The 25,040-nt window shown below is 38.7% G+C and overlaps 1 protein-coding gene across 1 annotated transcript in view; it reads right to left on the reverse strand.

Annotated features, from left to right (window-relative positions):
* Positions 1-267: 267 nt before the first annotated feature.
* The window catches only part of plxna2 (plexin A2), a 225,524-nt gene continuing 200,751 nt past the window's right edge, over positions 268-25,040 (reverse strand). The window contains exons 23-32 of the mRNA XM_077218389.1: positions 21,843-21,909; positions 19,940-20,086; positions 19,497-19,656; positions 17,733-17,836; positions 11,393-11,492; positions 8,682-8,872; positions 7,913-8,082; positions 7,573-7,785; positions 7,258-7,408; positions 268-2,511 (exon numbers count right to left, since the gene is read on the reverse strand). Coding sequence (XP_077074504.1) covers positions 2,416-2,511; positions 7,258-7,408; positions 7,573-7,785; positions 7,913-8,082; positions 8,682-8,872; positions 11,393-11,492; positions 17,733-17,836; positions 19,497-19,656; positions 19,940-20,086; positions 21,843-21,909 — 1,399 coding nt within the window. The 3' untranslated portion in view covers positions 268-2,415. The remainder of the gene's footprint in view (positions 2,512-7,257; positions 7,409-7,572; positions 7,786-7,912; positions 8,083-8,681; positions 8,873-11,392; positions 11,493-17,732; positions 17,837-19,496; positions 19,657-19,939; positions 20,087-21,842; positions 21,910-25,040) is intronic.

Below are 25,040 nucleotides of genomic sequence, written 5' to 3' on the forward strand. Positions count from 1 at the left end.
GACCACTATTATGTTGCTTTTGTGTCCTTCATAAAGCTTGCAAGCATCAATCACCATACGCAGCAAACGTACGACAAAGATCACACCAAATATGCTTCAGAATTTCTCCTTTTGAGTTTTATGGAAGAAAGAAAGTCAAATAAGTTTTGAATGGACATGAAGGTGAGTAAACGATGATAGAATCATCTGGGCGAACTATTCCTTTAACAGATTAATTCATTGTCTTTCATGCAGCTCTTCATTTGTAATCTCCTGCGCTGGATCCTATTTTTGATGTGTATTTTTTATCTCCTGATCACACTGTGCACACGACTAGTTGAGATCAAAGGCGAGCTTCAAAGCAGCAGGAGGAATCTGAAGCTAAAGGGGTCTGTCTCTCTCTCCTTCTCATTCCTATGCTTCTCAAACACTCCAGCAGACACCACCCTGCAGCCGTCTGAGAGAGGGCATGCCTCTTCATCCCTTCTTCATCGTCGCAATGCCTCTCTTTATCTGATCAGTCTCAAACACAGCTAACAAAGACGGGGAGAACAATGACACATCGCTGATTAAATCAACTAGAAACTACAGATTTAATGTTCTAAGGCCACAGGGGGAAAACAACAAACGCCGTTTGAGCCGTTTCAGCCTATGTCTTCACATCCGATACTGCATTTTTACTGTATAAACTGAGCTGAGGAGAAGTTAATTCTCTCCCTGATGCCTCCGCGAACCTAAGATGACTCTGACCTGAACGACCTTGTCTGTTTTGGTTCGGATGATCTTCAAAAACAGCTCTACCTGCCATCATGCATTATAAATGAAAGCCATGTTGTCTTTTGTTCATGCGTTCTGTTGACATATTTCATGTCAGACAGAGGGAAATAAAAGACCTAAAAATACGAAAGAGATTGGAAAGAACCCACTCCAGCTATCAAGATCCCAGACATCTGAAGTATTTTACAAATACTTCTTATATTTACAAATACCGTTCCAAGCTCTTGGTCTTTTTCGTACCTGAATTTGCAAGTGGTGAGAATGAAACTTCTAAACCGGAGATTTTTTTTTTTTACAGTATACAGGGTCCGTCCCCTTAATAAAGCATCAACCGACAAGTGCGTAAATAAGTGATCTTTTGGCACTTAATCCTGACGGGTGTGTACAGAAAGGAAGTGGCATGGTATATTACATCAACGGCGTTCCTCTGAGTCATCCACAACTCACGTGACCTCTTGGCACTTGAACATAGGAGTAAATGGGAAAGGAGACGTTATTTTTTTTAATATGAGGTACTGTATAATGCATGCAGACTACACACACATTGGACCATACATAATAATTAATACTTTCTGGTAAGATGATCTCAAGCGAGTCCATTCGTTTGAAAGGGAAGGTGGGGTTTCTCCACGCGTGATTTGAGCTGAAGGTGCTACTCATCGCCGCTTTCGTATCTGAATCTAAGCAGCGCTGTTATGGAGAAGGAGGTTCAGTTTTTTAGGACGTCGTGCCGGAGAGATCAGCTCAACTGACTCCCGTTTTAGAAAAGCAACAAAAGTGCGAAGACAAAATAGAGTAACGTTTGTACATTCACATAAGCTTACGTGTAGAAAACAGAACATATGCACACAGAGAGACCGCAGAGTGGAGTTCGTCCAGTTTGATACTGGGTTTGTGGTCCTTTATCGTCAGTTGAAGAGAGTTAGGGACATGCTGGTTGAAATTTGGCCCCCTTTTTGTGAGTTTCATTAGCTCCCAAACAATGCAGATGCCTCATGGTCTCTCAGGTCAGAGGGACTCAAAAGTTTGTACTAGCGTGTCGACATGCACACGTGTTGTTGGTAGCAGCCGCTGCTTTCCAAGGACAGAAAGACACTTGAACTTTGGCCACACCAAGATGAGGAATTATACTAGCCGACTCAATGAAACAAACTCAAATAGCACTCATGTATAAAAATAAAATTTGGAAGTAAAAGCCATCAACTGGAGGGTAATGGCGAGGCAGTGGATGTCCGTTTCCTTCGGTCGAATCCTCCTCAAATGGTTTTAGCAAGCACAACTTTTGAGGAAGAATCAGCGTCTCTTCAGACCCGGCAAGTCTTGCATCTGTGCTAGGCACATCGAACCAGATGAACAGAAACAAAGCAAAGAAACAAAGCAACACCCCAGGAACTGCTCGTTCCACAAAAAAAAACTAAAAACAGAACTCCATAATTTCCACACCTGATCCCATCCTGAAGATGAAAGCCATGTGACTTGCTTTCATCAAATAGATGTCCACTGGTCTTAAAATATGACCTCTTCACAAAATTGTAGAAAAAAAGCACAAGCTATTGTTGGTGTCCTGTCTCTAGCCAGCGTTGCTCTCTTTCGTGTGGAGAGGCTTTAGATGATGGTTTGACTGAGTCTTTCGTCCTTCGTTCCAGCTTTTTCATTCTCTCAGCTCTCCAGCGACATGGCGGCGATGAGCTGCTCCACTTTGTAGGCCAGTCGCTGTTTCTTTGCCGTCTCGTCCTGTTCCAGTGCAACAGTGATCTGCCAAAAGAACAGAGGAAGGTGTTAATCACTCTGGCATTACGACAGATGTCAGGTGAGCGATCAGATCTCACATTCTCTAAGGAACACTTTACAACGTAATGAAGGATGGAAAAATCGAACGTTTATAAAGCATGAATGCGATCCGTGGACAGAGGGGGAGCATGGCCACAAAACTGAATGCAGCATTTCATATGAGAAATATATTTTTTTTAATAATAATAATAATAATAATATTATATATATATATATATACACACACACACATTGTATATATCATTTTTTTAAATATACAAATGATAATATAATATATAATATTAAAAATGAATCTTATTTAAATATATATTATTTAAGGATATTTATATATTTTTAATATAATACAACACACTATAAAAATATATCTTATTTAATGTTTAGATATTAGGAGAGTCTCTTGGCAGATATAGGGTACACTGTCTAAACAATTAGAATGACTATCGACACCTGCAAATTGACAGTGCGGACAGTCAAAGATCCGATTTGAAAAACAAATCAGAATTGGGTTTAATGTGAACAAAGCTGCCGTTCGCATCCATCCGCAACAACATTAAACTGATCCAGGCAGCCATTAAACACCAGACACTTTCTTCAGACGGAATACTCTCTATCTAATTATAACATAGTTACTGCTCACTGTGATATGAGACTTTGAGAAATTTTCAGTCTCTAAGAGAAAAATTGCCAGAGACTTCATTTCATGAATATTTCATTAAAAAGGAAAGTATAACTTGAGTTTGACCCAATCTGCAGAGTGCCATCTCTCATTTTCCATCTGTGTGTTTTTAGAAAACTGAGCAGTCAAAAATGTCGAGTCATGTTGAGAGGGGGCGTGCAGACGGGATCGACCCCTCTCTGTGCTCATGTCATAGTCTCTGACTGTGGTGTCAGAGGAACACGGCGGGAAATGGCATTGTGGCTGCAGTCTGCCACTCATTTGCACATCAAACAGTGAAAATATGGGAAATGATATTGATATGGGCACTTCCAGCTAGCCAAGATGGTGCTTCATTAATGATATCTTCCAGATGCCTAAAATGGTGGACGTGAGCGCTCTGGAGGCTGCGTGTATGTGGGAATCTCCTCCTGTAGCTGCAAAATAATGATTGATTTTAAACAAAGACTCTGAAACTCACATCAATCTACTACTTCATAGTTTATGAATACTATGTCACGTAACTGACATGTTTATCTAAACTATACATGTAGTGCTATCAAGTAACCTATGGTTAAAGGAAAAGTTTTAATTCTGTCCTTCTGTAATTCTGTCCTTCAAGCAGTGACGTCTTAGTATTATTTATCTAAAATTATATTTTTTATTAATATTTTGAGTTAGATTTTAATTGTTTTAGATTTCTTTTTCATTTTAATTTGTACTTTTTAATTTATTTTATCATGCGATTATGTCATTTTTTTAATACCATTATGTTTTAATTTATTTTTTAATTTATTTTATGTTTATTTCCAGGGCAACATTTTAAATCTAATATTTATACAAAAAAACACCATAAAAATGGTCTAAACGACTTGCACTGCAAGTCTGTGAATTTATGTGAGGAACAGCTCGAAATCTTAGTTTTAATTTGCTGTAATCGATTAAAATATTCAAAATTGATATTTAGCAATATATAATAAAGCTATTTAGAATGCCACCTATGCATATTCTCATAAATTATTTTTTTAAAGAAATGGCAAATTGTCCCCTGACTTCCTTGCTAGGGTCGCCCGTGAATTTCCACCTAGTTTATACAGAATCAGTTGAACTTACCTTGAACTTATACAGAAACATATTGGTTGCATTTAAAACAGCAGCGCAAACATTCTGCAAAATGTATTTTGTATTCCACAGCTTGTCATACAGGTTGGGAACGACATGAGAGTGAATAAATAACGACAGAATTTTCATTTTTGTGTGAACTGTCCCTTTGCTCAAAGACAAATGCCTTGCTCAAAGACAAAATGTCATGAATTGCAAACAAATCTGCAACCTTTTGGTTAAACTTCAGGATTTTTAACATATGCTATACCACCTCATACAACATCCAAACTAAGTTTGGTCCACCCTTGCTCAGATTTAGGTTTCATCCCACCTTCAATAAGAAATTACATTAGTATCACTTCACTACACTGCGGCAAACAAACTTAGAAGAATTAATGCATGAAAGTCAAATTTTGAAGCCACCAACAAGATCGTGAGGCACTAGATTTCATCTTCCATCAGCATCCAGTATTCCCAGGACACCTGTCATCGGAGCCAAGTTGGGCCGACACCTGCTTGGTTTGTCTCAGCGGCTGTAGCTACGGGGCAGGTCAACACTTCTACAGCCGCTCCGAGCTTCCGTTAGAGCTGCACAGCGTGAGCATGTATTCGACGAGGAGCGCGTGCACTGAATTTTTCATGTATTTCAGCACAGCTGCAGGAGCACTCTCCACATCATTGTGTCTGATTCAGTCGCCTTCATTTTAAGGAGAGCGCATATTCTCTCCCTCTCTCTGTCTAGAGCTCTCTTTCCCTCTCTCATCAGGTTAAGTGCTCCGGAGCGCTGACAGAGGTAATTATTTTCAGTTGTCCTATTCGCATTGCATAATGAATCTGAATTACTGCATGCAGGTACGGATTGTCCCGCCACACACATTTGGCTGGGTGAACAAAAGGATGTTCTCATCTTAGCTTTGAGTTTCCCCTTTTCCTTTTCCTGATGGTTTACACTTGTTTTTCTCAACATGTTTTCCTTTTCTTTTCAACTTAACTTCTATTATATGGGATATCGAATACAGTCTTTCTATCTACATTCTATGCAAGTTAGAAAAGGTAATTGGCGACATCTTGAGCGGTTACTGCTTTAAATGGCCTCTGAAGACTTTTGCATTGATTTCGTGTTTGACAGATAGCTAGACACTCAGGTCTCCCTAGTTAAAGGGTTAGTTCACCCAAAAATGAAACTTCATTTGAGGGTGAGTACATGATGACTTTTGATGAATGAAATTAATTTTCATTTTTGGGTGAACTATCCCTTTAAAGAAAAAGAAAGATGAGACATGCAAAGAGCTGTATCAGAAAGAACTTAAAATAGAAGACAAGTAGCTTGAATGGCAGAAAATAATAATAATAATATATCATCTGCAAGATAGATAATACAATATTTTAAAAGCAACATTTTGTCCATGTATTTTTTTAATCATTTTATACTATACTGTATATAATAAATAGTATCTTATTATAATATTTAATAATATTTGAACTTTAAATATATTTAATAAATATTACTTATGTGTATTTATTTATATAAATAGCTGTATATAAGCAGCATAATGTACAATCAGCCATCATTGTGTCATTCACACAAATAGCTGAACCCAAAACGGACACATATTGTTTTCTGCCCTTAAAAAAGCCAATAAAAATAAATAAGTATACCAATCAATCAAATCAAAATAATGTCAATCTTGACACCACTAAATTTTGTTATAGTTATTAAACTTAAATCCACTTTTAATCTACAAAACAAACTCAAACTCTTGTAAGTACCGCCTGTAATCTCCTCAAGAACCAATGATGTACACATATGCCTGGTTGGGAATCACTGCTCTATATAGAAAGACAGACCGAGTATATAAACGAATGAAAAGGATACACAAACACACACACAAAAAAAGAGACTATGAAGGAATGTGAGGACAAGAGAAAACAGACCTGCAACCATAGAGCGATATTTACATGAGAGCGAGAGTAGAGGCTGTGTCTCCAGGCTCTTGGCGCTGTCCTAAATGCTGTGTAAAGTAAAGGTCAGACTAATGGGTCCCCTGAGTGGAGCTGCCATTACGGTCGGAACATCTCCATCGTGGGCCCTACTCTAGTGCTCTTTGTGTCGGAGTGGCTGTCAGTGATCTAGCTGTGTGTAATCTTCCTCATCAGAAGCCTATTCATTCTCACTCCCTGTCTGTCCCCACACTGTGCATAAGTGTGTGTGTGTGTGTGTGTGTGTGTGTGTGTGACTCTGAAGCTTGCTGCCGCTGGCTTTAGAGACTGTTTAAAGATGACATCATTCTGTAAAACTTTCACCAGAGCACCTTTTGTTCCAAAGCATGTTATTCTACAAATAAGGCTGTATTAATCTTGAGGAAGTATTTATGGCTGAGGAACTACACCAGTATAATATATATTAAGGTACAGACCTCAAATTATTATCTTTTAGCAATTAAGTCGAGGTTTACTAACCAATCAACTGTATGCCACATTTTAGTAAAACACTGTAACTTGCTCCACTGAAACTTCAGACTGTTACATCAAAGCCATTTGGTTTCTTGTATGTACTATATATATATATATGATTTAAATGAAAGAAATAATGAAATAATCATAAATAATAAAATATCATTTAAATTAGTACTTTAGACATGAGAAAAAGCATTGGCTTCGACGTAACAGTCTGTAGTTCCAGAATACTTTTATTGTGACGTGTATCTCAAATTCTACACTCTTTGCCTAGAACCATCAATCCATAAACAAAATAAATATTTTATAATTCACTTTTGTTGCTCTGTTTTAGGCACTTCAGACAGTAGAGCAGTCGGTTTCAATACAGAGCAGATAGAATGAGTCAAGAAGTCAGTCTGCATTGATATAAGGCAAGACATCATTGAGGATGTTGTGAAAATTATGGTTGTTGGCATGTTTTAAGATGAATCCTGATGGCAGTTGCGCCTCACCTCTTCGCTGTACTTGCTAATGTAGGAGTAAATCTCATTGAGGGCACTGAGCATGTTAAACTCATTGGAGTGAAGTCGTGCCTGTTCTGCCAAATACGCATTCATGTCCTGATCGGAGATGGCTGGCAGCCTGCTGATATCAGCGTAGTACCTGTGGAGACAGCCAGGGGGCGATAGTCCATATAAAATCAATGTTGAGTGCCAGATGTTTGTACTATTGAATTAACATTATATGAAGACAATGAGAATAGTGGGGTTTAGTTTGTTACAATAGTAATATGAAAAAGATAAAATCTGAAACTTGAATTTTTTTACCTTTCTACCCAGTTCTTGTAGTTGGGGATATCTTTAGCATAAAGCAGCTTATTAGAGGGTGAGTCTTTGCCCAGTCTGTGTTCAGATGTGGAACACGAGTCCATGAAGGTTTGAGCCACCACAGACAGACACGCATCCGTGATGCTGCTCTTATGGATGTCAAAAACAAACTGGGGATTCTTGATCACATTCACCCAGAAGCGCAGAGGAAGGCTGTGAAGATAAACAATGAAAAAATGAAAGAGAATGTTACATTTCTTTGCATTGCAGATACTGGGGAAAACAACTTTCGTTTTTAGTTCTGAAGGTTAGATTGTGTGTATGAGGGTTTTCCTCTCACCAGTTGCTTTTCCAGGTGTGGCGAACATCAGTGTCATGAATGCTGTGCTTGTCCGCTTGTTCATCCAGGAAGTCGAACATGTATTTGATAGCTAAAGGAAGCGCGCTGCCTCTGTGCACTGTACTGAAAAGTGTCTCGAACAGGTCGTCCACAAATTTCTGCAGGGTACCCTAAAAGACAAAAGCATGTGACCATTGAACATTAAAGATAAGAAACCCAACAGTGACTTATGTGCATTAAAGGAACCATATTGTACACTTTTGTAGACATATACTTGTTTTGAACTTGAAGTCCACCTATAATGTCAGCATCAAAAACAGTTGTAATTCTCATCTCCTTTTCTTTCCATCCTCGCGTGTTAAATAATCAGTCTCTTACTCACTTCTCCAATTAGATATGTGGCATTTTTTTTTGCAGTGGTTGAGTGCTCTCTTGGGAGGTTGGATTGGGTTCTCACAATGGTGGTATATTCTATTGTCCTTTCAAAGTCTCTCACCCTCTCTCTCTCTCTCTCTCTCTCTCTCTCTCTCCTCATCAACTGGCTTCAAAGGCTTCATGACCATTTTTGTTGTGAACATTAGAGTACGTAGCCCATAATTGAGTATCAGAATAGTGATTAAACTGACTTGACACTACCTGTGCATTAAGTGGTTTTATTGCACACCTTCCAGCCAATCAGAATCAAGTATTCAGGCAGACCATGGTTGATTTTGGGTGGTTGCTGGGTGAAAATAATAAAAAAAAAATTCATCACAAGATGTGAGGTTACCTTAGTAGCCAGCAGGCGGGTGAGGTAGATCTCAGATACCATCTTGCTGCCGCGGTCACCCTCCTTTTGGTCTCCGTGCTCATGGTTCTTCACCAGGTGCCAGACTTTGACTCCACTCTCTAGGTCTGGGGTGATCATAGGAGCACGAGAACGCAGGCTGTCCGGACTTCCGGTGTACCGGAATGTTGAGTCTACGGTAATAGAGAGAGAGAGAGAGAGAGAGAGAGAGAGAGATAGAAAGAGGATTATGATCTTCTTACACCAACATTCCTTCAAATTGTCATTCTTTGGAATGAATAGAAAGAGAAATGGTGGCCCTCTCACATTTCATGTACTCTGTCTAACCCTGTGTATCTCTTTCCTCCTCACTTTCTCTCTATAGAAGATTCATCTCTGTATTCATTCAAGACCGAGAGAGATGAGTCGACGCTCTCTGGCCTCCTCTTCAAAGGCTTCATAATTGGCTGGTCCTGATTCATTGTGCTGCACACACGCTTTAAACGTCTGCATCGCAGGACCTAATCAATGCATCTAAAGATTTCTAATGAGTTAAGCTCCCCGCTCATCCATCTCATCTCCTTTTCTCTTCCATCCTCATGTGTTAAATAATCAGTCTCTTAATCACTTCTCCAATTAGATGTGTGGCTTTTTTTTATTGCAGTGGTTGAGTGTTCTCTTGGGAGGTTGGATTGGCTCCTCACAATTGTGGTATATTCTTTTGTCCTTTCAAAGTCTCTCTCCCTCTCTCTCTCTCTCTCTGTCCTCATCACCTGGCTTCAAAGGGCATGTGAAACAGTGAAGGAAGGCAAATAGCCTCGGCTATTTCGAGACAGAAGTGGAATTTTGAGCAGGCCGGCGTCACAAGGGAAAATTCAGGAGAAATGGTGGTGTTAGCAGCAGGGGTGAACAGGAAGAAGAGGATTGCGGGTTCAATCCACCTAAAGCTACTGCAAACTTACAGTCCTTTTGGCTGTTGGCACAGTATTGACATTGAGAGATTACTACTAGACTATGTGCGTGTATACACTACTGAAAATTGGACTATCTTGACTTCAACAGCACTTTTAGTGTAGTCTGATTCACAAACAAATGATTCTTGTGATTTGGTTCTTTGGTCAAAAAGTGTGGAAGCCCATTTCACCATCATGCTTAGGTAAATCATGATTATGACTTAAAAAGTTGTAATTATGCAAAATGTCAAAATTTTAAGCTACTAAGACATAATTATGAGATACTAGCCATAAGTATGATGTCAAAATGAGATGAGAAATTAATAATTTTGACAAGAGTCAAAATGTTGTCATAATTGTGACATTTTGTCAATTTTATAAGTCATAATTTCAACTTTTTATGTAACACTTATTTATGGCAAGGGTGCTTGATCACATTCTAACATAAATTGTAGTGTGCCAATGTTGCATGTTTTTGATGTTTGCTGCTCTCTTCCGCCAGTTAGAGGTGTGTGAGCAGTGTGTTGTTTTGGGCCGGGGTTGCTGGCATGCTAAATTGAGCCGAGCTGCTAAGTGTTGAGCATTAAATTGATATGAATCAATCAGCAGGTGCCTGTGCACAGCTGTGCCCGCTGTGCCATGGTGTGATTGATGGGCACCAGGGCTCTGTCAGATGAGATAGCTGCTTTTTATGCACCACACACAAGACCAGGTTGTAAAAACAGCCAAAAACTGTGCTGTGTTGTGCCATCTCATTCCCTCTTGATGAGTTTCCTAAAATATACAACAAGCTTTTTGCAATAAAATAGATCAAAGTGCCAAACGTAACCCTAAAAACTCGTAACTACCTAATTCAGGGGTAGGATACAAAAAGATTGAGGTTTGTTGGTTAACGGAGAGCATGGCTGAGAAATAAAGATAGCTTTATAGAATATTTCTCAGGTTGCTTTGGACGTTTGAAGCGTTCCCTGAACTTTAAATGTCATTATGTTTACAAGTGATAAGAGAAGATAATTACACTCTTTCATTAAACTGCACAGATGCGAGAAACATCCTCAAGCTTTGATTAACAGAATCGTGTAATGCGCTGATACGGGCCGTGTTTCATGTGGATCTAGTGAATTGAAGCCAGGTGAGATGTTTGTGTGCACAGTTTGGCAAGGTTGCTAGGTGACAATGCACAAGGGGCTCCATTTCATCGCTGGCCCTGGTATTTGGCTGCGTGTCATTTGAGTTTTTTCGCCCGTGTGAAGTATCATCGGCGGTGCGTAATTAGCAATCAGAGAGTGGCCTGCAGCTCAGTGTGATGGAAAATGAGAACGGGCCAGATGGGGAGCCCTGTGGCACTCCCTCAAAGCAACACTATGGGAAGGAGCTAATGTGTCCATTACGGGCGGCATCCAAACTCAGTAGAGAAATCAGCATTACTGAGCTCCATGTTAACTGCTAACACCTCTCTCTCTGACTTCCTCTTACCCTCCCTGGCATGCTCTCTCGCTCTCACTCTCATTCTCTGGTGCCCCGGAGGCTCCCTTGGGCATCCTGCAGGCTGCAAAGCAAAATGACTGCGCATGGCTCGTGCGCACAATAATCAGAGGCTTCATTTAAAGCCAGTCTTCAACCATTACCTCTATATTGTGAAACCGTTAGCAAACTTCAAACTTCTAATTAGCTAATCTGATAATTACAGGCCTTTTCTCAATCACAGTGAATTGTGCAGCAGCAGCAGCATCATCATCATCATGAGACAAACATACTCACCATATCTACTGATAGAAGTCCGAGAGATGCTAGTTGTGGGAGGAATGTTGTAGGAGGACGTCTGCTTGGGCACCAAAGCAACCACACAGCGGTCCGATACCTGTACGAGAAACACAACGTCCATGTCAAGCCTCTTTCCTTTTCCCTTAATCCTTATTTCACAGCGTTTGGTTTCACAGCCTTTTATTAACAAGTAATGTTCAAGATGTTCAAGAACTAATGTCGTTTTATTCTGCTTTTGAGGAGTTAATATTACTTCTGCAAGAATATATTTAATTCCAAAAAGATTCTCAGTAAATATTTATTGCTTTTCAAAAACGGTGTGAAATTGTTCAGTTTCTCTCCAGTGCTGGAATAAAGCGACATTAAAGCGCTTCAAAAAGATCTGTTCTACTTATAAATATATAAGGGGTGTTCATGCCGTGTTCTCTGATCAAATGCGCATTAAAGCCTTGCTAAGGTAAAAGCAGAGTTTTACCTCTTGTGCTTTGCTCAGAAAAAGGACTAGATTGATTAGACAAGAAACTGTCAAAATGGCTGAAAAGCTAAATATATATATATATATATATATATATATATATATATATATATATATTGTTACTTAAATATTACTAGCATTTGAATTACATTCAAATTTAAAAGGCATTTTTTCAGCTAGCAGAAAAAATCATAATATAAAAATAATAATAATAAACAAAAATAACCAACACCATAAGTAACATGGCTTCAGAGGGATTCATTCACACAGAGGGAGAGAGAGACAGAGAGATAAACTAAAATTTAGAATGGAGGGTAATGATAAAAATAGAAACACAAAGACAGGTCAAAAGGAAGAGTTTGACAGGCTAGGGAATGTAGCGACTGAGTCAGTTGGAGACGGGAAAGTAGAAAGTATGAGGAAAGATAAGGTCCGGGACTTTATATATTGGGGTTAAACTCTCCATTTCTCTCTGTCTGCTCTGTGAGTGCTCGAGTTCCATCTGATCTTCTGTATTAATCTGAACTGTCAAGAGCTGCAGAGGAAATGAGGTCTACCCTCACAAAGACAACTGACTCAACCCCAATTCAGCACAAGAAAGCAACTTCCTAAAAGCAAGCTGGCAAAATCCTGGCCGAATCTCATACTATCAGCTTTTGAGGTGCTTATCTTGGTCTCCCATTATAAAATAATATTTTAGTATTTTTCTCACAAATTTGACTTCTCACAATTCTGAGAACTCGCAATTGCATGACATTTACCTCTCAGATGATTGGCGTTATAAAGTCAGAATTGTGTGATATAAAGTCGCAATTGCGAGTTATAAAGTCAGAATTGTGAGATTAAAAGATTGCAATTATCTTTTAAATTGTTTTATTCTGTGGCGGACACAAGCTTCCATTGGATTGCATTCGTTTAACAAAAGCTACTGAAAATAGGTCAACAACCTCCTCTGTAAACCAAAGAAGGTCTTTCAGATACTAGTGAACTAGGTCAAGTGCCACAGTCTAAGATCCCCGTCAACATAAAACATCAAATTTCAAGTCCATTTAATTTCAGAAAACTTCTCTGTGCACCATAATGGAGACTTCAAGGACCTCCTGAGCTCCGCTGAAGGCTGAGGGTAGTTAGTCTTCACTTACCTTCCTACACTCTCACAGCTGATGATGGTGTTACTTTAGCCCCCATAAGCTCCAGCCCTATTAGTCCAGGTTTTTCCTCGGCCAACCCTTACAGCAGAGCGGGCTAATAGCCTGACTGGAGAGACACTTGAAAGAGTCCAGGACTGTGGACGAATCACCTCAGAGAGGTGGCCGAGTAGATTGACACTCACAGAGATTTTTTTTCATGGCTCAATTTCTCCCTCCAGAGTTTCTGTTCTCCTGACCAGGAGTCGTGGAACTGGTATGACTAGTAAGCATCAAGTATTAGTCATTGTATATAAAAAATAAATTATAAACACTATTTCGGGCATTTGGATTTGTAACATATTTTTGGCTCCACGCCACCTAGCCTCGTGCACAATCTACTCTTCTTCTCTCACAGCGGGTCTCTGCGGTGTATGTGGTGGCTATACGGAGCCTGAATGATGGAGGGGAGAAGTATTCGCCCTTGAGGGATAATCCTCAGCCAGGCAGGCGGGCTGCCGGTGGGTGTGAGAGTGATAAGGAGTGAGCTTTCCTCATGATAACGTTTGCATCAAGCAGACAGCTGACCCCTTTCCCTCATGTATCTCTGATCCCCCTGCCTGCGCTCTATCTGATGGCGATCGGCAAGCTAATGCGCCTTTAACTCAGATGCTGCATCCAGGCGGTGGGGAAGGATGCGGTGATGTGTCTGCCATTCTGACTCTTCTTTGAAATACGGCAGGCTCGGTCACGCTAGCACAAAGAGCATGAAACGCCTTTGCCACATGATAAACACAGCAGAATGATGGGTGTTTAATAGGTGAAATGGATGAAAGCATCATAATACACATGATGAATGCATTGAGGGACATATAGGCATAGTATAAAGGAAAATCAAAGGGAATTAAACTCTAACAGTTTATATACGCTATAATGTACATCTTCATTGTATATCTAAAATAAAAGTGACGAGCGGTTATATAAACAGGCTCGTATGTCAGACTAAGTCCTTGAGCTTTGTCAGCACTCGAAAAGACAGCTTAACCCCTGGCAGTGATCTACGCCAAGCACCTTATACAATGATATACAACAGAGGAGTTTATCTATTTTTTTTTAAGAGCCAACAAAGCTTACTTACACTTATGAGCATCACGGGCTTGTGCTAAACGCACACACACAGAGCTGGCTTCAGTGACAGTGCAAAAAAAAATCTAATGCAATCCAGATTTTTTACATACAAATTTTAACATTTTAACATAAGGCAACAGTTATTCCTGAATCATTTCTGAAAGTCAATGAATCATTCAGTCAATAGATTTCAAAGCACCACAAACAAGAGATGTGACTGTCTTTATAGGGGAGTCATTGAATTATTCACTCAATTGATTTGTAAGATTTTTTTTTGTTGAAAAATGAATACTTTTACTCAGCAAGGGTACATAACATTGATCAAAAGTGACAGTCAAGACACTTAAATTGTTACAAAAGATTATAAATTATGTTTTTTTTAAACTATTTATCAAAGAATTCTGTATTAAAAAAAAATATTTCATTTTAGTACTGTTTTAACAGCATCAATAAATTCTGATCAAATAAAAGCAGCCTCGGTACGCATAAGAAATTTGTTTAAATGTGTTGTTTGTTGTGCATTTTCTCTGTTTTCTATGCAAGACTAGTTGGAACCCAGCTAAAAACAGGTTTAGGTAGACCAGCTAATCTTCTGCTTAGCCAGGTTAAGAGAGCACCTTAAAAAAATTAAAGCACTCTACTGTATTATGCCCGTTTTTACTAGATGTAATACAAGTTTCAGGTGTCCCCAGAATGTGAGTGTATGTGAAGATTCAGCTCAAAATACTCCACAGATCATTCGTTATACCATGCTGTAAATGCTCCTTTTTGAGTGGAAGCAAAAACATGGTGTTTTTGTGTGCATCTTTAAATGCAAATGAGCTGCTGCTTCCCGCCCCCTGAATAGGGCTGTGTATTTACAGCTCATGCTTCAGATAAACATGCCAGACTGTGTACAGCTCACTCAGGGGTGGAGCTAAGCTAATAGGGCAGATTCCATCACCAGTTGTGGGCGGGGCCTGTTTCACTGTGACATCACATGGATGCATTTCTGAATGGCTCGTTTTATTTTTAATAACAGTGTGGATCAATTTTTTACTATAATAGGGCGGTTGTGTTCACACGCTGCAGACCCACAATTATGATAAAAACAATTTATCTGTCCAAGTGAATTTTGCACAGTAGACCACCTTTAAGACCGCTTATCCAGTTGAGACTATGTAAGCAGTTTTTTCATAAGCAGTAAAGCAGTTTTTTCAGTTTTTTCTTAGTTCCCTAAGAACAACTAGTTTAGTTTTTACACACAATCCTAGTAAAACGTCTCATTGAAATTATTGCTCTACCACTGTGACATTCCTGTGAGATACAGGTGATAATAGTGCACACATTAACAGAAGCCTCTGTTTATTTGAATTGTTAATGCCAGTGTCTCTCATGCTGCTCCAATAATTTAAATTGGAAATTTGAGGAGTACAGTGGCCCGTCAGGGGCACGCTGCCAGTCTCCTGTAATGTCATTCAGCCTACGCAAGGCCAAGACGCTCACTGATTTCAAGTAACAGTGGATGAGTGAGAAAAAGAAGAAAGAGAGCGAGAGAGTGGGAGAAGAAGCAGAGCCTAGAGAAATACGTCCATGCAAGCATTCAGACTGATGGAAACTTTTTCATGGCTAGTGCTCTAATCAACCCTGTGCAATCAAAATGAGCAATCAGAAAAGAACATGGTGACCACAGGTTTATGAAGCCACAGCACGAAACTTTAGAAGGACACAGCTGCTGATTATACTGTCTGCTCTCTTAAAATGTGCCCCTTACTCTATTGAGGAACTCAACGAATGGCTGTGATTAGCATATCCGTAGTATTTCAGGAGAGAGGTGAGGGTCCTTGTGTGGAAAGCGTAGGAGTCCTGTATTTTAATGTGGTATTCTCTAAAGCTCCCTGCCTTCTGTTTTCTCTTCTCTTTCTCTAAACTCTCTATTTCACTGGTCCCTGTGGAAACAGTAAGAGTTTATATAGCAAATAGTTAGTATCCAGCTCCCTAAGCAAAACATCTTGTGATTTACTTACACACTGGCACACAAAATGACACAAATTGCATTACTCAGATGTTGCTCTTTCATAGAGACGTATTAAAAGGTCTACATTTGGTCACCATGTGGTGAAATGTGAGATTTGCATCATAGATATGCAGCTGACAAATCTGTAGCAAAATTATCTGAGGAATGTTTCCAGTACTTTGTTGAATTTATGTCACAAAGAAATAAGGCAGTTCCGAGGGTCATAGCGAGGTGTACCTAATAAAGCTAGTGATTATACTGTCTCCTCTCTTAAAATACTCCACTCTGAAATGCAATACTTTCTATTACTCTATGTATGTGTAAATTATAATATGAGATCTTTCTAAAAATTTAAAAAACAAAACAAAAATTGTTTCACTATAGTAAGAATAAAATATGGTTACCATGGTAAACTTTTGTAAAGGCAGTGTGGAACACTCTAGAAATGACACTTCCTTTTTTTCTGTGTTCTCTCTTCATGTCTACCTCATCATCCTCATATCTCACACTGTAACAGCACATATGATGTGCTTTTTCAGAAGTAATTTTGAGAATATGTGTGCACTTGCCCTGTGGCAAGGACTCTGGACACTCTCGCTCTCTCTCACACACTGTTATCAGGTACCTGCTCTGACGTGTGATGTCTCTGTGGTGTCTGAAGTAAAGACAAGGTAAAGGCTGTAATTAATCCACTGAAGGTAAAGGACAACCTCTCTCTCTCTCTCTCTCTCTCTCTCTCTCACACACAAGCACTTTCACAGCCGCCACACTTAAAATTTTCAGTCGCAGAGCTCAATAATCGTCCTCTATTATACCGTCCTGTCTAGTGTGATTCAGAGAGAGATCAGCCGTCTGTCTCCCTTGAGCCGAACACTCACAGCTAGATATTTTGGAGCACTGGGAGATAAAGGCAATGTTTGTTTGGTTCAGCTTAATTGTTTCATGTCTGAGGAGTTAAATGGATAAATACAGAGGATTACTTTTGTAGCGCATTGGCCTTGTTGATACGTTTTTCTTAAATATTCCTGATGCTTTCAAGCTGACATAATTTACCTCTATCATGACTAACCAATTTTGCATATGAAATGAGCAACAATGACCTCACCAAGTTGTTTAACACTGATAAATGTATAAACATAAGCAGCAATATGCTACTATGCTCACAGTTGTGACATCAACACCATGGTAATTGAATGACCTATTTATTTAGCAGTTTAGTTTCAATAAATTCAATCCAAAAATGGTTTTCTTAATCAGTGTTTTTATCTCACTTTCCAGTTAAAACTATCCGAACATCCAAACCAAATAAATTTAACTGAGAACAATACACAAGATATTCAGACTCGTTTTCAGATATATATATTTTCTTTGAAAACGGGCCTGAATATATCTTATGAAATTGACTGATTAAAAATATTTTTGCTCTATTTGCACTGGGGAGGGAGCTTTGTATCAAAAATGATGAGTATGTCTACATATTTGTACATCAAATTGTTTTTTTTTATCAATAGAGCAAAGAAAGTCCATGATACGTCCCCTTTATGGTCTACTCACATAGACAGAAGAGGGCACCATGAGATTATATACGAGCGTGTGTGTCCTCTTTTGTACCTGATAGTGCATGAGAGTGTTGAGTCTCTTCCAATCATTTTCAATCTTAGTGGTGATGTCTTCATCCTGCAGGACCACTCGGGCCATTCGTCCCTGACGCCACTCTGAAAAATCAAACATTTGCCATTAAAACAGACACAGTGAACCTCCCCCAGCTCAAAGCAGATTGATTTGATTCAAAGCATTGAATGTGTCTTTTCACATGGGTTAGAAATGTGTGTGTGCACACGCAGTAGGGTATAATTAAATGCTAAAGAGAGAGCTGATAGGATATAGACAGGCTCAGAGCGAGAGTGATCATTGATTTTCTCCTCTGTTGAATGGGGTTTATTAGTTTACGTGGTTGCCAAATGCACAGATGATGACACACACACACACACACACACACACACACACACACACACACACACACACACACACACACACACACACACACACACACACACACACACACACACACACACACACACACACACACACACACACACACACACACACACACAGTTCTGTAGCTACAGAGACAGAACATCATCATGGAGGAGATTGCTCTGGCCAAGGTGCTGGAAGGATGATTTGCACCGCTGACAGGGGGCTTTTGTGTGGCGGGCGTGTGTGTGAGATGGCCGTTTGTGTGCCAGAAATAAAATGTGGAGTCAGTCTGTCAGTGCCGTCTGTCAGCTTTTACCTGGGTCACACATGCACCTGCTTGTGTATGTGCACAAATATTGTACATTTCCATCACTGTTTATACATTACAGACAACCTTAAATCAAAATTAGTTTACATTTATGAAATAATGTGAGGTCATTCTGTATTGAAATGTAAAAAAAAAGCTCATTAATTCCTGCCCTCAAATCTGAATGGCCAAGATCAATGATATTCAGTCCAAAGTGCTAAGAATTTTTAGTGATTTTTAGTGCAGGTAATATTGTTACACAAGTAATAGGTGATATGTGACTTTTATCTTATGAATGAGTCATTGAACCATTCATTCAAATTATTCTTTCAAAAGCACCAATTTACTCAGGAACAAAACAAGTGATCGTATTTTTTATACTGCAAGTCAGTCCTTAAATTAATCAAACTATTTGTTCATAAGCACTGATTCATTCAGGAATTAAACAAGTGACTCTTTCAGCCGACTGATTCCTTAAAAACACTGACACTATTGGAGATAGTGTGGACTAAGTGTGTGTTAAGTGTATTGCACATTGCCATTTTCAGACCTGGGACAAGTCTTGCACACTTCCTGTTGCGTGCACACACCATCAAGTGGCCAAGAACCCAAGTGTGGTTATTTGGACAGGCCCTTTGTCTTTACAGCAAATTAGTCATTAAATTATTCACTCAACCCATTTGTTCAAAAGCACCAATATGTTAAGGAATGAATCAGGTGACAGTCTTTATGAGTGAATCATTGAATCATTCACTTAAAATATTAGTCATAAAGAGTCACTTTTACTTCATTCCTGAAGTAATCTGTTTTTTGAACAAAGTAATCATTCATTCAACTTATTCCTTCAAAACACAGACAGTCTCTGAAACAACTTATTCATTCACTCAAAAACTGATTTTTTTCAGCAGTGGTTTGGAATAGTATTTTCGGTATAACAAAAATAGACAAAGTAACTACAAATATTTATATATTTAAAATAATATATAAATGTTAGTTACTTTAAATTAAAATCTTAAACATGGAACTGTTGTATAAAAGCAAAATCAAACTCAATCCTGCTATGCTGTGCGCAAGGCAGTTTAACTCACCCAGGTCCATGTCCACAGCTTTGGGTCTCTGTGAATACGGCATGTTCTTATACACGGCATCCAGAATTTTTTCTTTGACCTGAGTGATGGTGTCACAGTTCAGAACCTTGACCGGGATCTCTGGGCTGTTCTCGTTCTCTGGGTTGACACAGTTTAAGATCTGAAAAAAAAAAAAAAAAAGAGGATGAGGATGATAAGATGTTGGGCAGTGGTCGGTGAAACCGTAGGTGCAGAGCGGGTCTCTGGGAAAGGCCATTTCCTGGCCCGAGAAATCTAATTTCACACCCTCTGCAGGACCCCAATCTCAGCCTTAGCAGGGTATGAGAGACTAATGAACACTACCATCCCTAGGCCAGACTTCCTGCTTTCATACACACATACAGTAACAGCACTGACCTTCATAAGAGTTTATTAGATACTATGTTTATTAGTGTGATGCTGACCAGAGTCTTGTAGTCGATCTGTTGCCGGATGAGTTTGTCTTCGCTGAGGGAGTATCTGGCCTCTCCGGTGATGGCGTCTATAGGACCTTTTTCCATCTGTTGTTTTATAGCACAGTACAGCATGAAGAGAGGCTCGCCTGCACACTCCTGTAGTCACAGACACCAAACACACATTATTATTATTACTTTATCACTACTGGAATCACACTGAGTTGTTTAAGGTCTGTACTATGTCTGTAGTATATAGTATGTACACTACCGTTTAAAAGTTTGGTGTTTGTTTTTTAAAAAAGATTTAACAACACTTTTAATAAATTAAACACATTTAATTAACAAATAGTGCAAACATGCACTACATTGATCAAAAAAGACAGCAAATACATTTACAGTGTAAAAAAAGATTTATATTACAAATAAAATCTGTATGTTTAAAAAAAATCTGGTTTTATTACAAAAAAATAAAATTCTGTCATCATTTACTCACCCTCATTTTGTTCCGAACCTGTTAGATTTTCGTTCATCTTCAGAACACAAGTGAAGATATTTTTAATGAAATCTGAGAGATTTCTGTCGCTCCATTGACAGCTACGCAACTACCACTTTGACACTTCAAAACATATAAACACATATAAACATTGATCATCAAACATAAACAGAAGCCCAACCGTACCTGCTTGATGCACAAGAACAAACCTTTTGCAGAAGCTCAAACGTGCTGTGTAACACATGAGAATGAGCCTCATTGGTTCTTGCATGTCAAGCAAGCATGCTTGTACTTCCATTTACTACAACTGATGTGTGAGTTGATGAATGTTGATATGTGAATACAAGCCTAAATTAAATCTGTTCATCATATAAAGCGATCGTGTCCCATTAGAAAAATTGGACTTAACTACTCACTTTATATGGATTAGTTTTACGATCTCTTTATGAACTTCTTTAAGCGTCAAATTAGTAGTTGCGTAGACTGTCAATGGAGGGACAGAAAATCTCTAAGATTTCATTAAAAATAAATGCATTTGTGTTCTGAAGATGAACAAAAGTCTTACGGGTTTGGAACGACATGAAGGTGAGTAAACAATTACAGAATTAAATTTTTTTGCGTGGTCTAACCCTTTAAGGCATTTTACAGAAAATAAAAAAAAAGCTAAACATAACTACATTATTACTGAAATTATATGATTTACAGAATTTAATATTTACATAATGAGGTCATGTGGCCAATCTAATAAGGCCATGTCACAACAAAGTAGCAGACTACTGTTTTAAGTGTTTATTATTGCATAATATTTACAGTTAGTATGCAGTATGTAGTGTACTGTATACTGCACAGTCACTTTTACTTGCAGATCACCTGATCTATTTTGGACCAAAAAATAAATAAATTCAAAAGCTCCTTACAATCGGATTGGTTGGCTTCATGCAATTTCAAATTTGACTTTATGTGAAGCAAATTTTGAAGCATGTGAAGCACGATATGTAAAGCACGTTCCCAGGTTACTAAACTAAGCCTTACTACTGCCTAACTACTCACTAGATTTGCCCCATTCATGGAAAGATATAAAACTATATTTTAGTTCAAGGCACTTAGCAGCAGCAAGTAAACAGGATATCCAGAAGCACAACTGAATGTAAACCTCTAAAGTCTGACCATAAAGTCTACACACATTAATGTCTTTGATATTTCTCATATGACTGTTTGTAGAGACTCCAATTATTTGAATGATCTCCAACAAAAATACAAACTCTAGTTGATCGTGACATGACGGCTGCTTCCTGTCAAATTATGCGTCTCTGAGCCCGAATAAGCTGCAGAGTGAACCAGACCTCATGCTGAGAGTCAAAAGTCTGTCTACATGAGACTAGTAGCCTACTCATACAGGATGTCAAAGAGGCTAGTTACCTTCAGGAACTTATGAAGCAGGAAAGCAAACCAGTTGGTTAGCATCTTCTCAGCAACAGACTCCGTCCTGAAACACACAAGTTGACACTTATCTCAAAGAATACAAGTGCATTTTCATTTTTCCTTTAATAACGGCTGAGTTTTGATAAGAGGAAAACAGAAAGTCAGAAAAACATTGCTAGCTTCCTTCCCTGTCAATCACTCCATACTCTTTTTGTCCATATATCAGTTTTTTTTCTTCTTCTGACCACCCTCTGTCTCTTTCATTTATTTTTTCTTGCTTTTGAGGCAGGAGACAGACACAAACCCACAAACGACAAACACATGACTCAAACGGGGATCTCTAGAGTTGTGGGCAATAATAATTTGGGAAGAGACAAAAAGGAAGAGCTGTGAGGGTTTGTTGAATACAGAACAGGTGGAAAACTGTAGAGAGAGAGAGAGAGAGAGAGAGAGAGAGAGAGAGAGAGAGAGAGAGAGAGAGAGAGAGAGAGAGAGAGAGAGAGAGAGAGAGAGAGAGAGAGAGAGAAGGCAGACAGAGAAAGAGAGAACAAACAGCACCCCGACGGGAGTGGTTAACGAGCATGAAAAATACATGAAAGGGTTATTCCCTCGTTCTGGCGGCTGAGCACTTCTGTGGAATACCAATATCTCTCTTTGCCTGCAAAACATTTCTTCTTTCCCCCCAGAAAATACTTGCTGTCTCTATCTGGCTCGGGTGTTTGTGGCAGTGAGTATTATGTTCACTTATGGGCATTACAAAAACTCATAAGCATCACCGGACAATGTAATGTCAGCTGCGTAATTGTGGCGGCGATGTCTGCGCTCGCACTCCGTTGGGCCGCCGTGGAGCACACCGGCAATTTACTCAACAGCAGCGCCAGAAAATGACTCTCTTAATGCATGTGGAAATAACTATGATTACACCGCTGAGACAGCCCGCAAACACAGAGTGTGGGAGAGTGTACTGTGTTTGGGCGTACGCACGTGTGTATATTCTGTTCGAGGGGGGTCACGCTTCAGGGTCACACGTGAGAGCGAGCGCTGATCAGTGAGACAAGATGACCGGGATAAACTGTAATCGCTGGATATTCATGTGACCAGATGACTTTAGACCGTTTTTGAAAGAAGTCTCTTTTGCTCAGCTGCGTTTATTTGATCAAAAATAGCTAATACAGTAATATTGTGAAATATTATTAATTGTTTATTTATTATATTTTCTCATTTATTTCCTGTGATGGCAAAGCTGAATTTTCAGCATCATTACTTCAGTCTTCAGTGCCACATGATCCTTCAGAAATCATTCTACTCAGAAAAGTACCTTTCAATGCTGAAAATAGTTTGTTCAATAATAGTTGTTCATATTTTTGAAACCATGATACATTTCTTTCAGGATACTTTGATGAACAAAGTTAAAAAAGAAACGGCATTTATTTGAAATAGGAATCTTTTGTAAAATTATAAATGTCTTTACTGTCACTTTTGATAAATTTAACACATCCTTGCTGAATAAGAATGAATTTCTTTCAAATTTACTTTGAAAATGTATGCTTGTGTATGATGTTACAAAAAAGGGAGTGATTAGTGTACCAGAGACAGTATAAAGAGGAAAAAATAAACCCCGCCCTCCTATTAAAAGAGCCAATCAGCTTATTGGTCTTTTTTGTTCTAGAATGCACCTACGAATTTGCTGGACATTGTTATTGCTCATATACAGCTCTTTCACAACTCAAAAGTCTTTCTTATTTAAGTACTAACTTTGTCTTAGATGTTTTCTCTAGAATTCTTTAGAAGAAATAAAAGTAGAAATATATTAGACAATTGTTGACATACTATATGAGTGTAATGCTATAAAGTTCCTGAGGAATCTGATGAGAAACGCTTAAGTTCATATTGAGATAGTTGATTTATGATTACAGACTTTGCTATCTTGAAAAATCTGAGCACAATATGAGCTGTTATTGAGATTTCTGAAACTGTAGCAGAAATACAAGAGTTTATGGGGTCTTTTTCTCTGAAAAGCAGAAGACGTAAGCAAGAGTCTCCATTTGCTCTCTATGTAATGTCATTGCTTTCTGGGATATTAATGAGACGCCACTTGCGATTCGTCTTAGCCATGGGATATGATAAAACCCTGCTCAAAAAATCCAACTAAACTAGTTTAAAAACACATTCTTGTGTTCAAAAATATGTACATGTATTGCAAAAGAAAGAAACTAAACTTGAAACATTGACTTTAAAAAAAGCAAATACCACAAACCCATGACAAAACATAGCAGCACATGACAATGAAAAATCTTGTTTATCTGTATTTATCTAAATCATATGCACATAAACTACCCAACCATTTTAAAACAGTGCAGACGAAATGCAAACATGCATACTGCGTTTTCCCTAAAGATGGTCGCTGAGATAAACTGCTGGTTGGTTGGGACCAATTTAGTCATTCCGTTAGCGTAACAGACAGATTTGGAGATTTTACACATTCAAGTAGACAGAAGCTACTAGAAAACAGTCATGATGGCCACTGAGTGGATGGACTGCTTTTTAAAAAAAACAAGTTATTAGTGCACTGAAGGGTTTCGAGTTTGTATATTCAGAAGTTAAGAGTCCATTATCATAAAGATGATGTGATTTGCATTATGCTGCATTTGTTTTTTTGTATTCACTCATCTAGGTTAATGCACTAGTGAATGATAAATGCTAATTTTACTGAAAGAACACATGGCTGTCGAATAACGAGGCCGGCAAATTATACTCATTTAATAATGGTGCATTTTAGTGAATAAGGTTTATTGAATAAATCAATGGCAGTCTCACACGCAGATGAAATGAGAGAGAATAGAGATGGGCAAATAGGAGGAGTGATGCAAGATGGAGTGAAATGAAGGAAAGTCGTCATGTTTGAGACGAGAGCGCCTGTCTGTGTGATTCTTCTAAAGGACAGAGTGCATTTGTGAGTTTTATTCAGCAGCGTGTAGCGGTCTATACAAAACATGGTTGTGTTTATATATTCTCTTTTAAGCTTGTCAACTTTCCTTTGTATTCTACCTGTTTTTCTCTGGGTCTGTGAGCTGAGGGACTTTGGATGCAGGAGCAAGAGGAACCTGTGTGTATTTGTGCATTGATGAGTGCATTCATACAATATGTGACACTCATTCAGTGAGTGTGTGTGTGTGTCAGTATGCGGAGTTATGC

This window comes from Siphateles boraxobius, unplaced genomic scaffold (assembly GCF_051911475.1).
Source record: "Siphateles boraxobius isolate OS27281-9 unplaced genomic scaffold, OSU_SipBor_1 77, whole genome shotgun sequence".
NCBI lineage: Eukaryota > Metazoa > Chordata > Actinopteri > Cypriniformes > Leuciscidae > Siphateles > Siphateles boraxobius.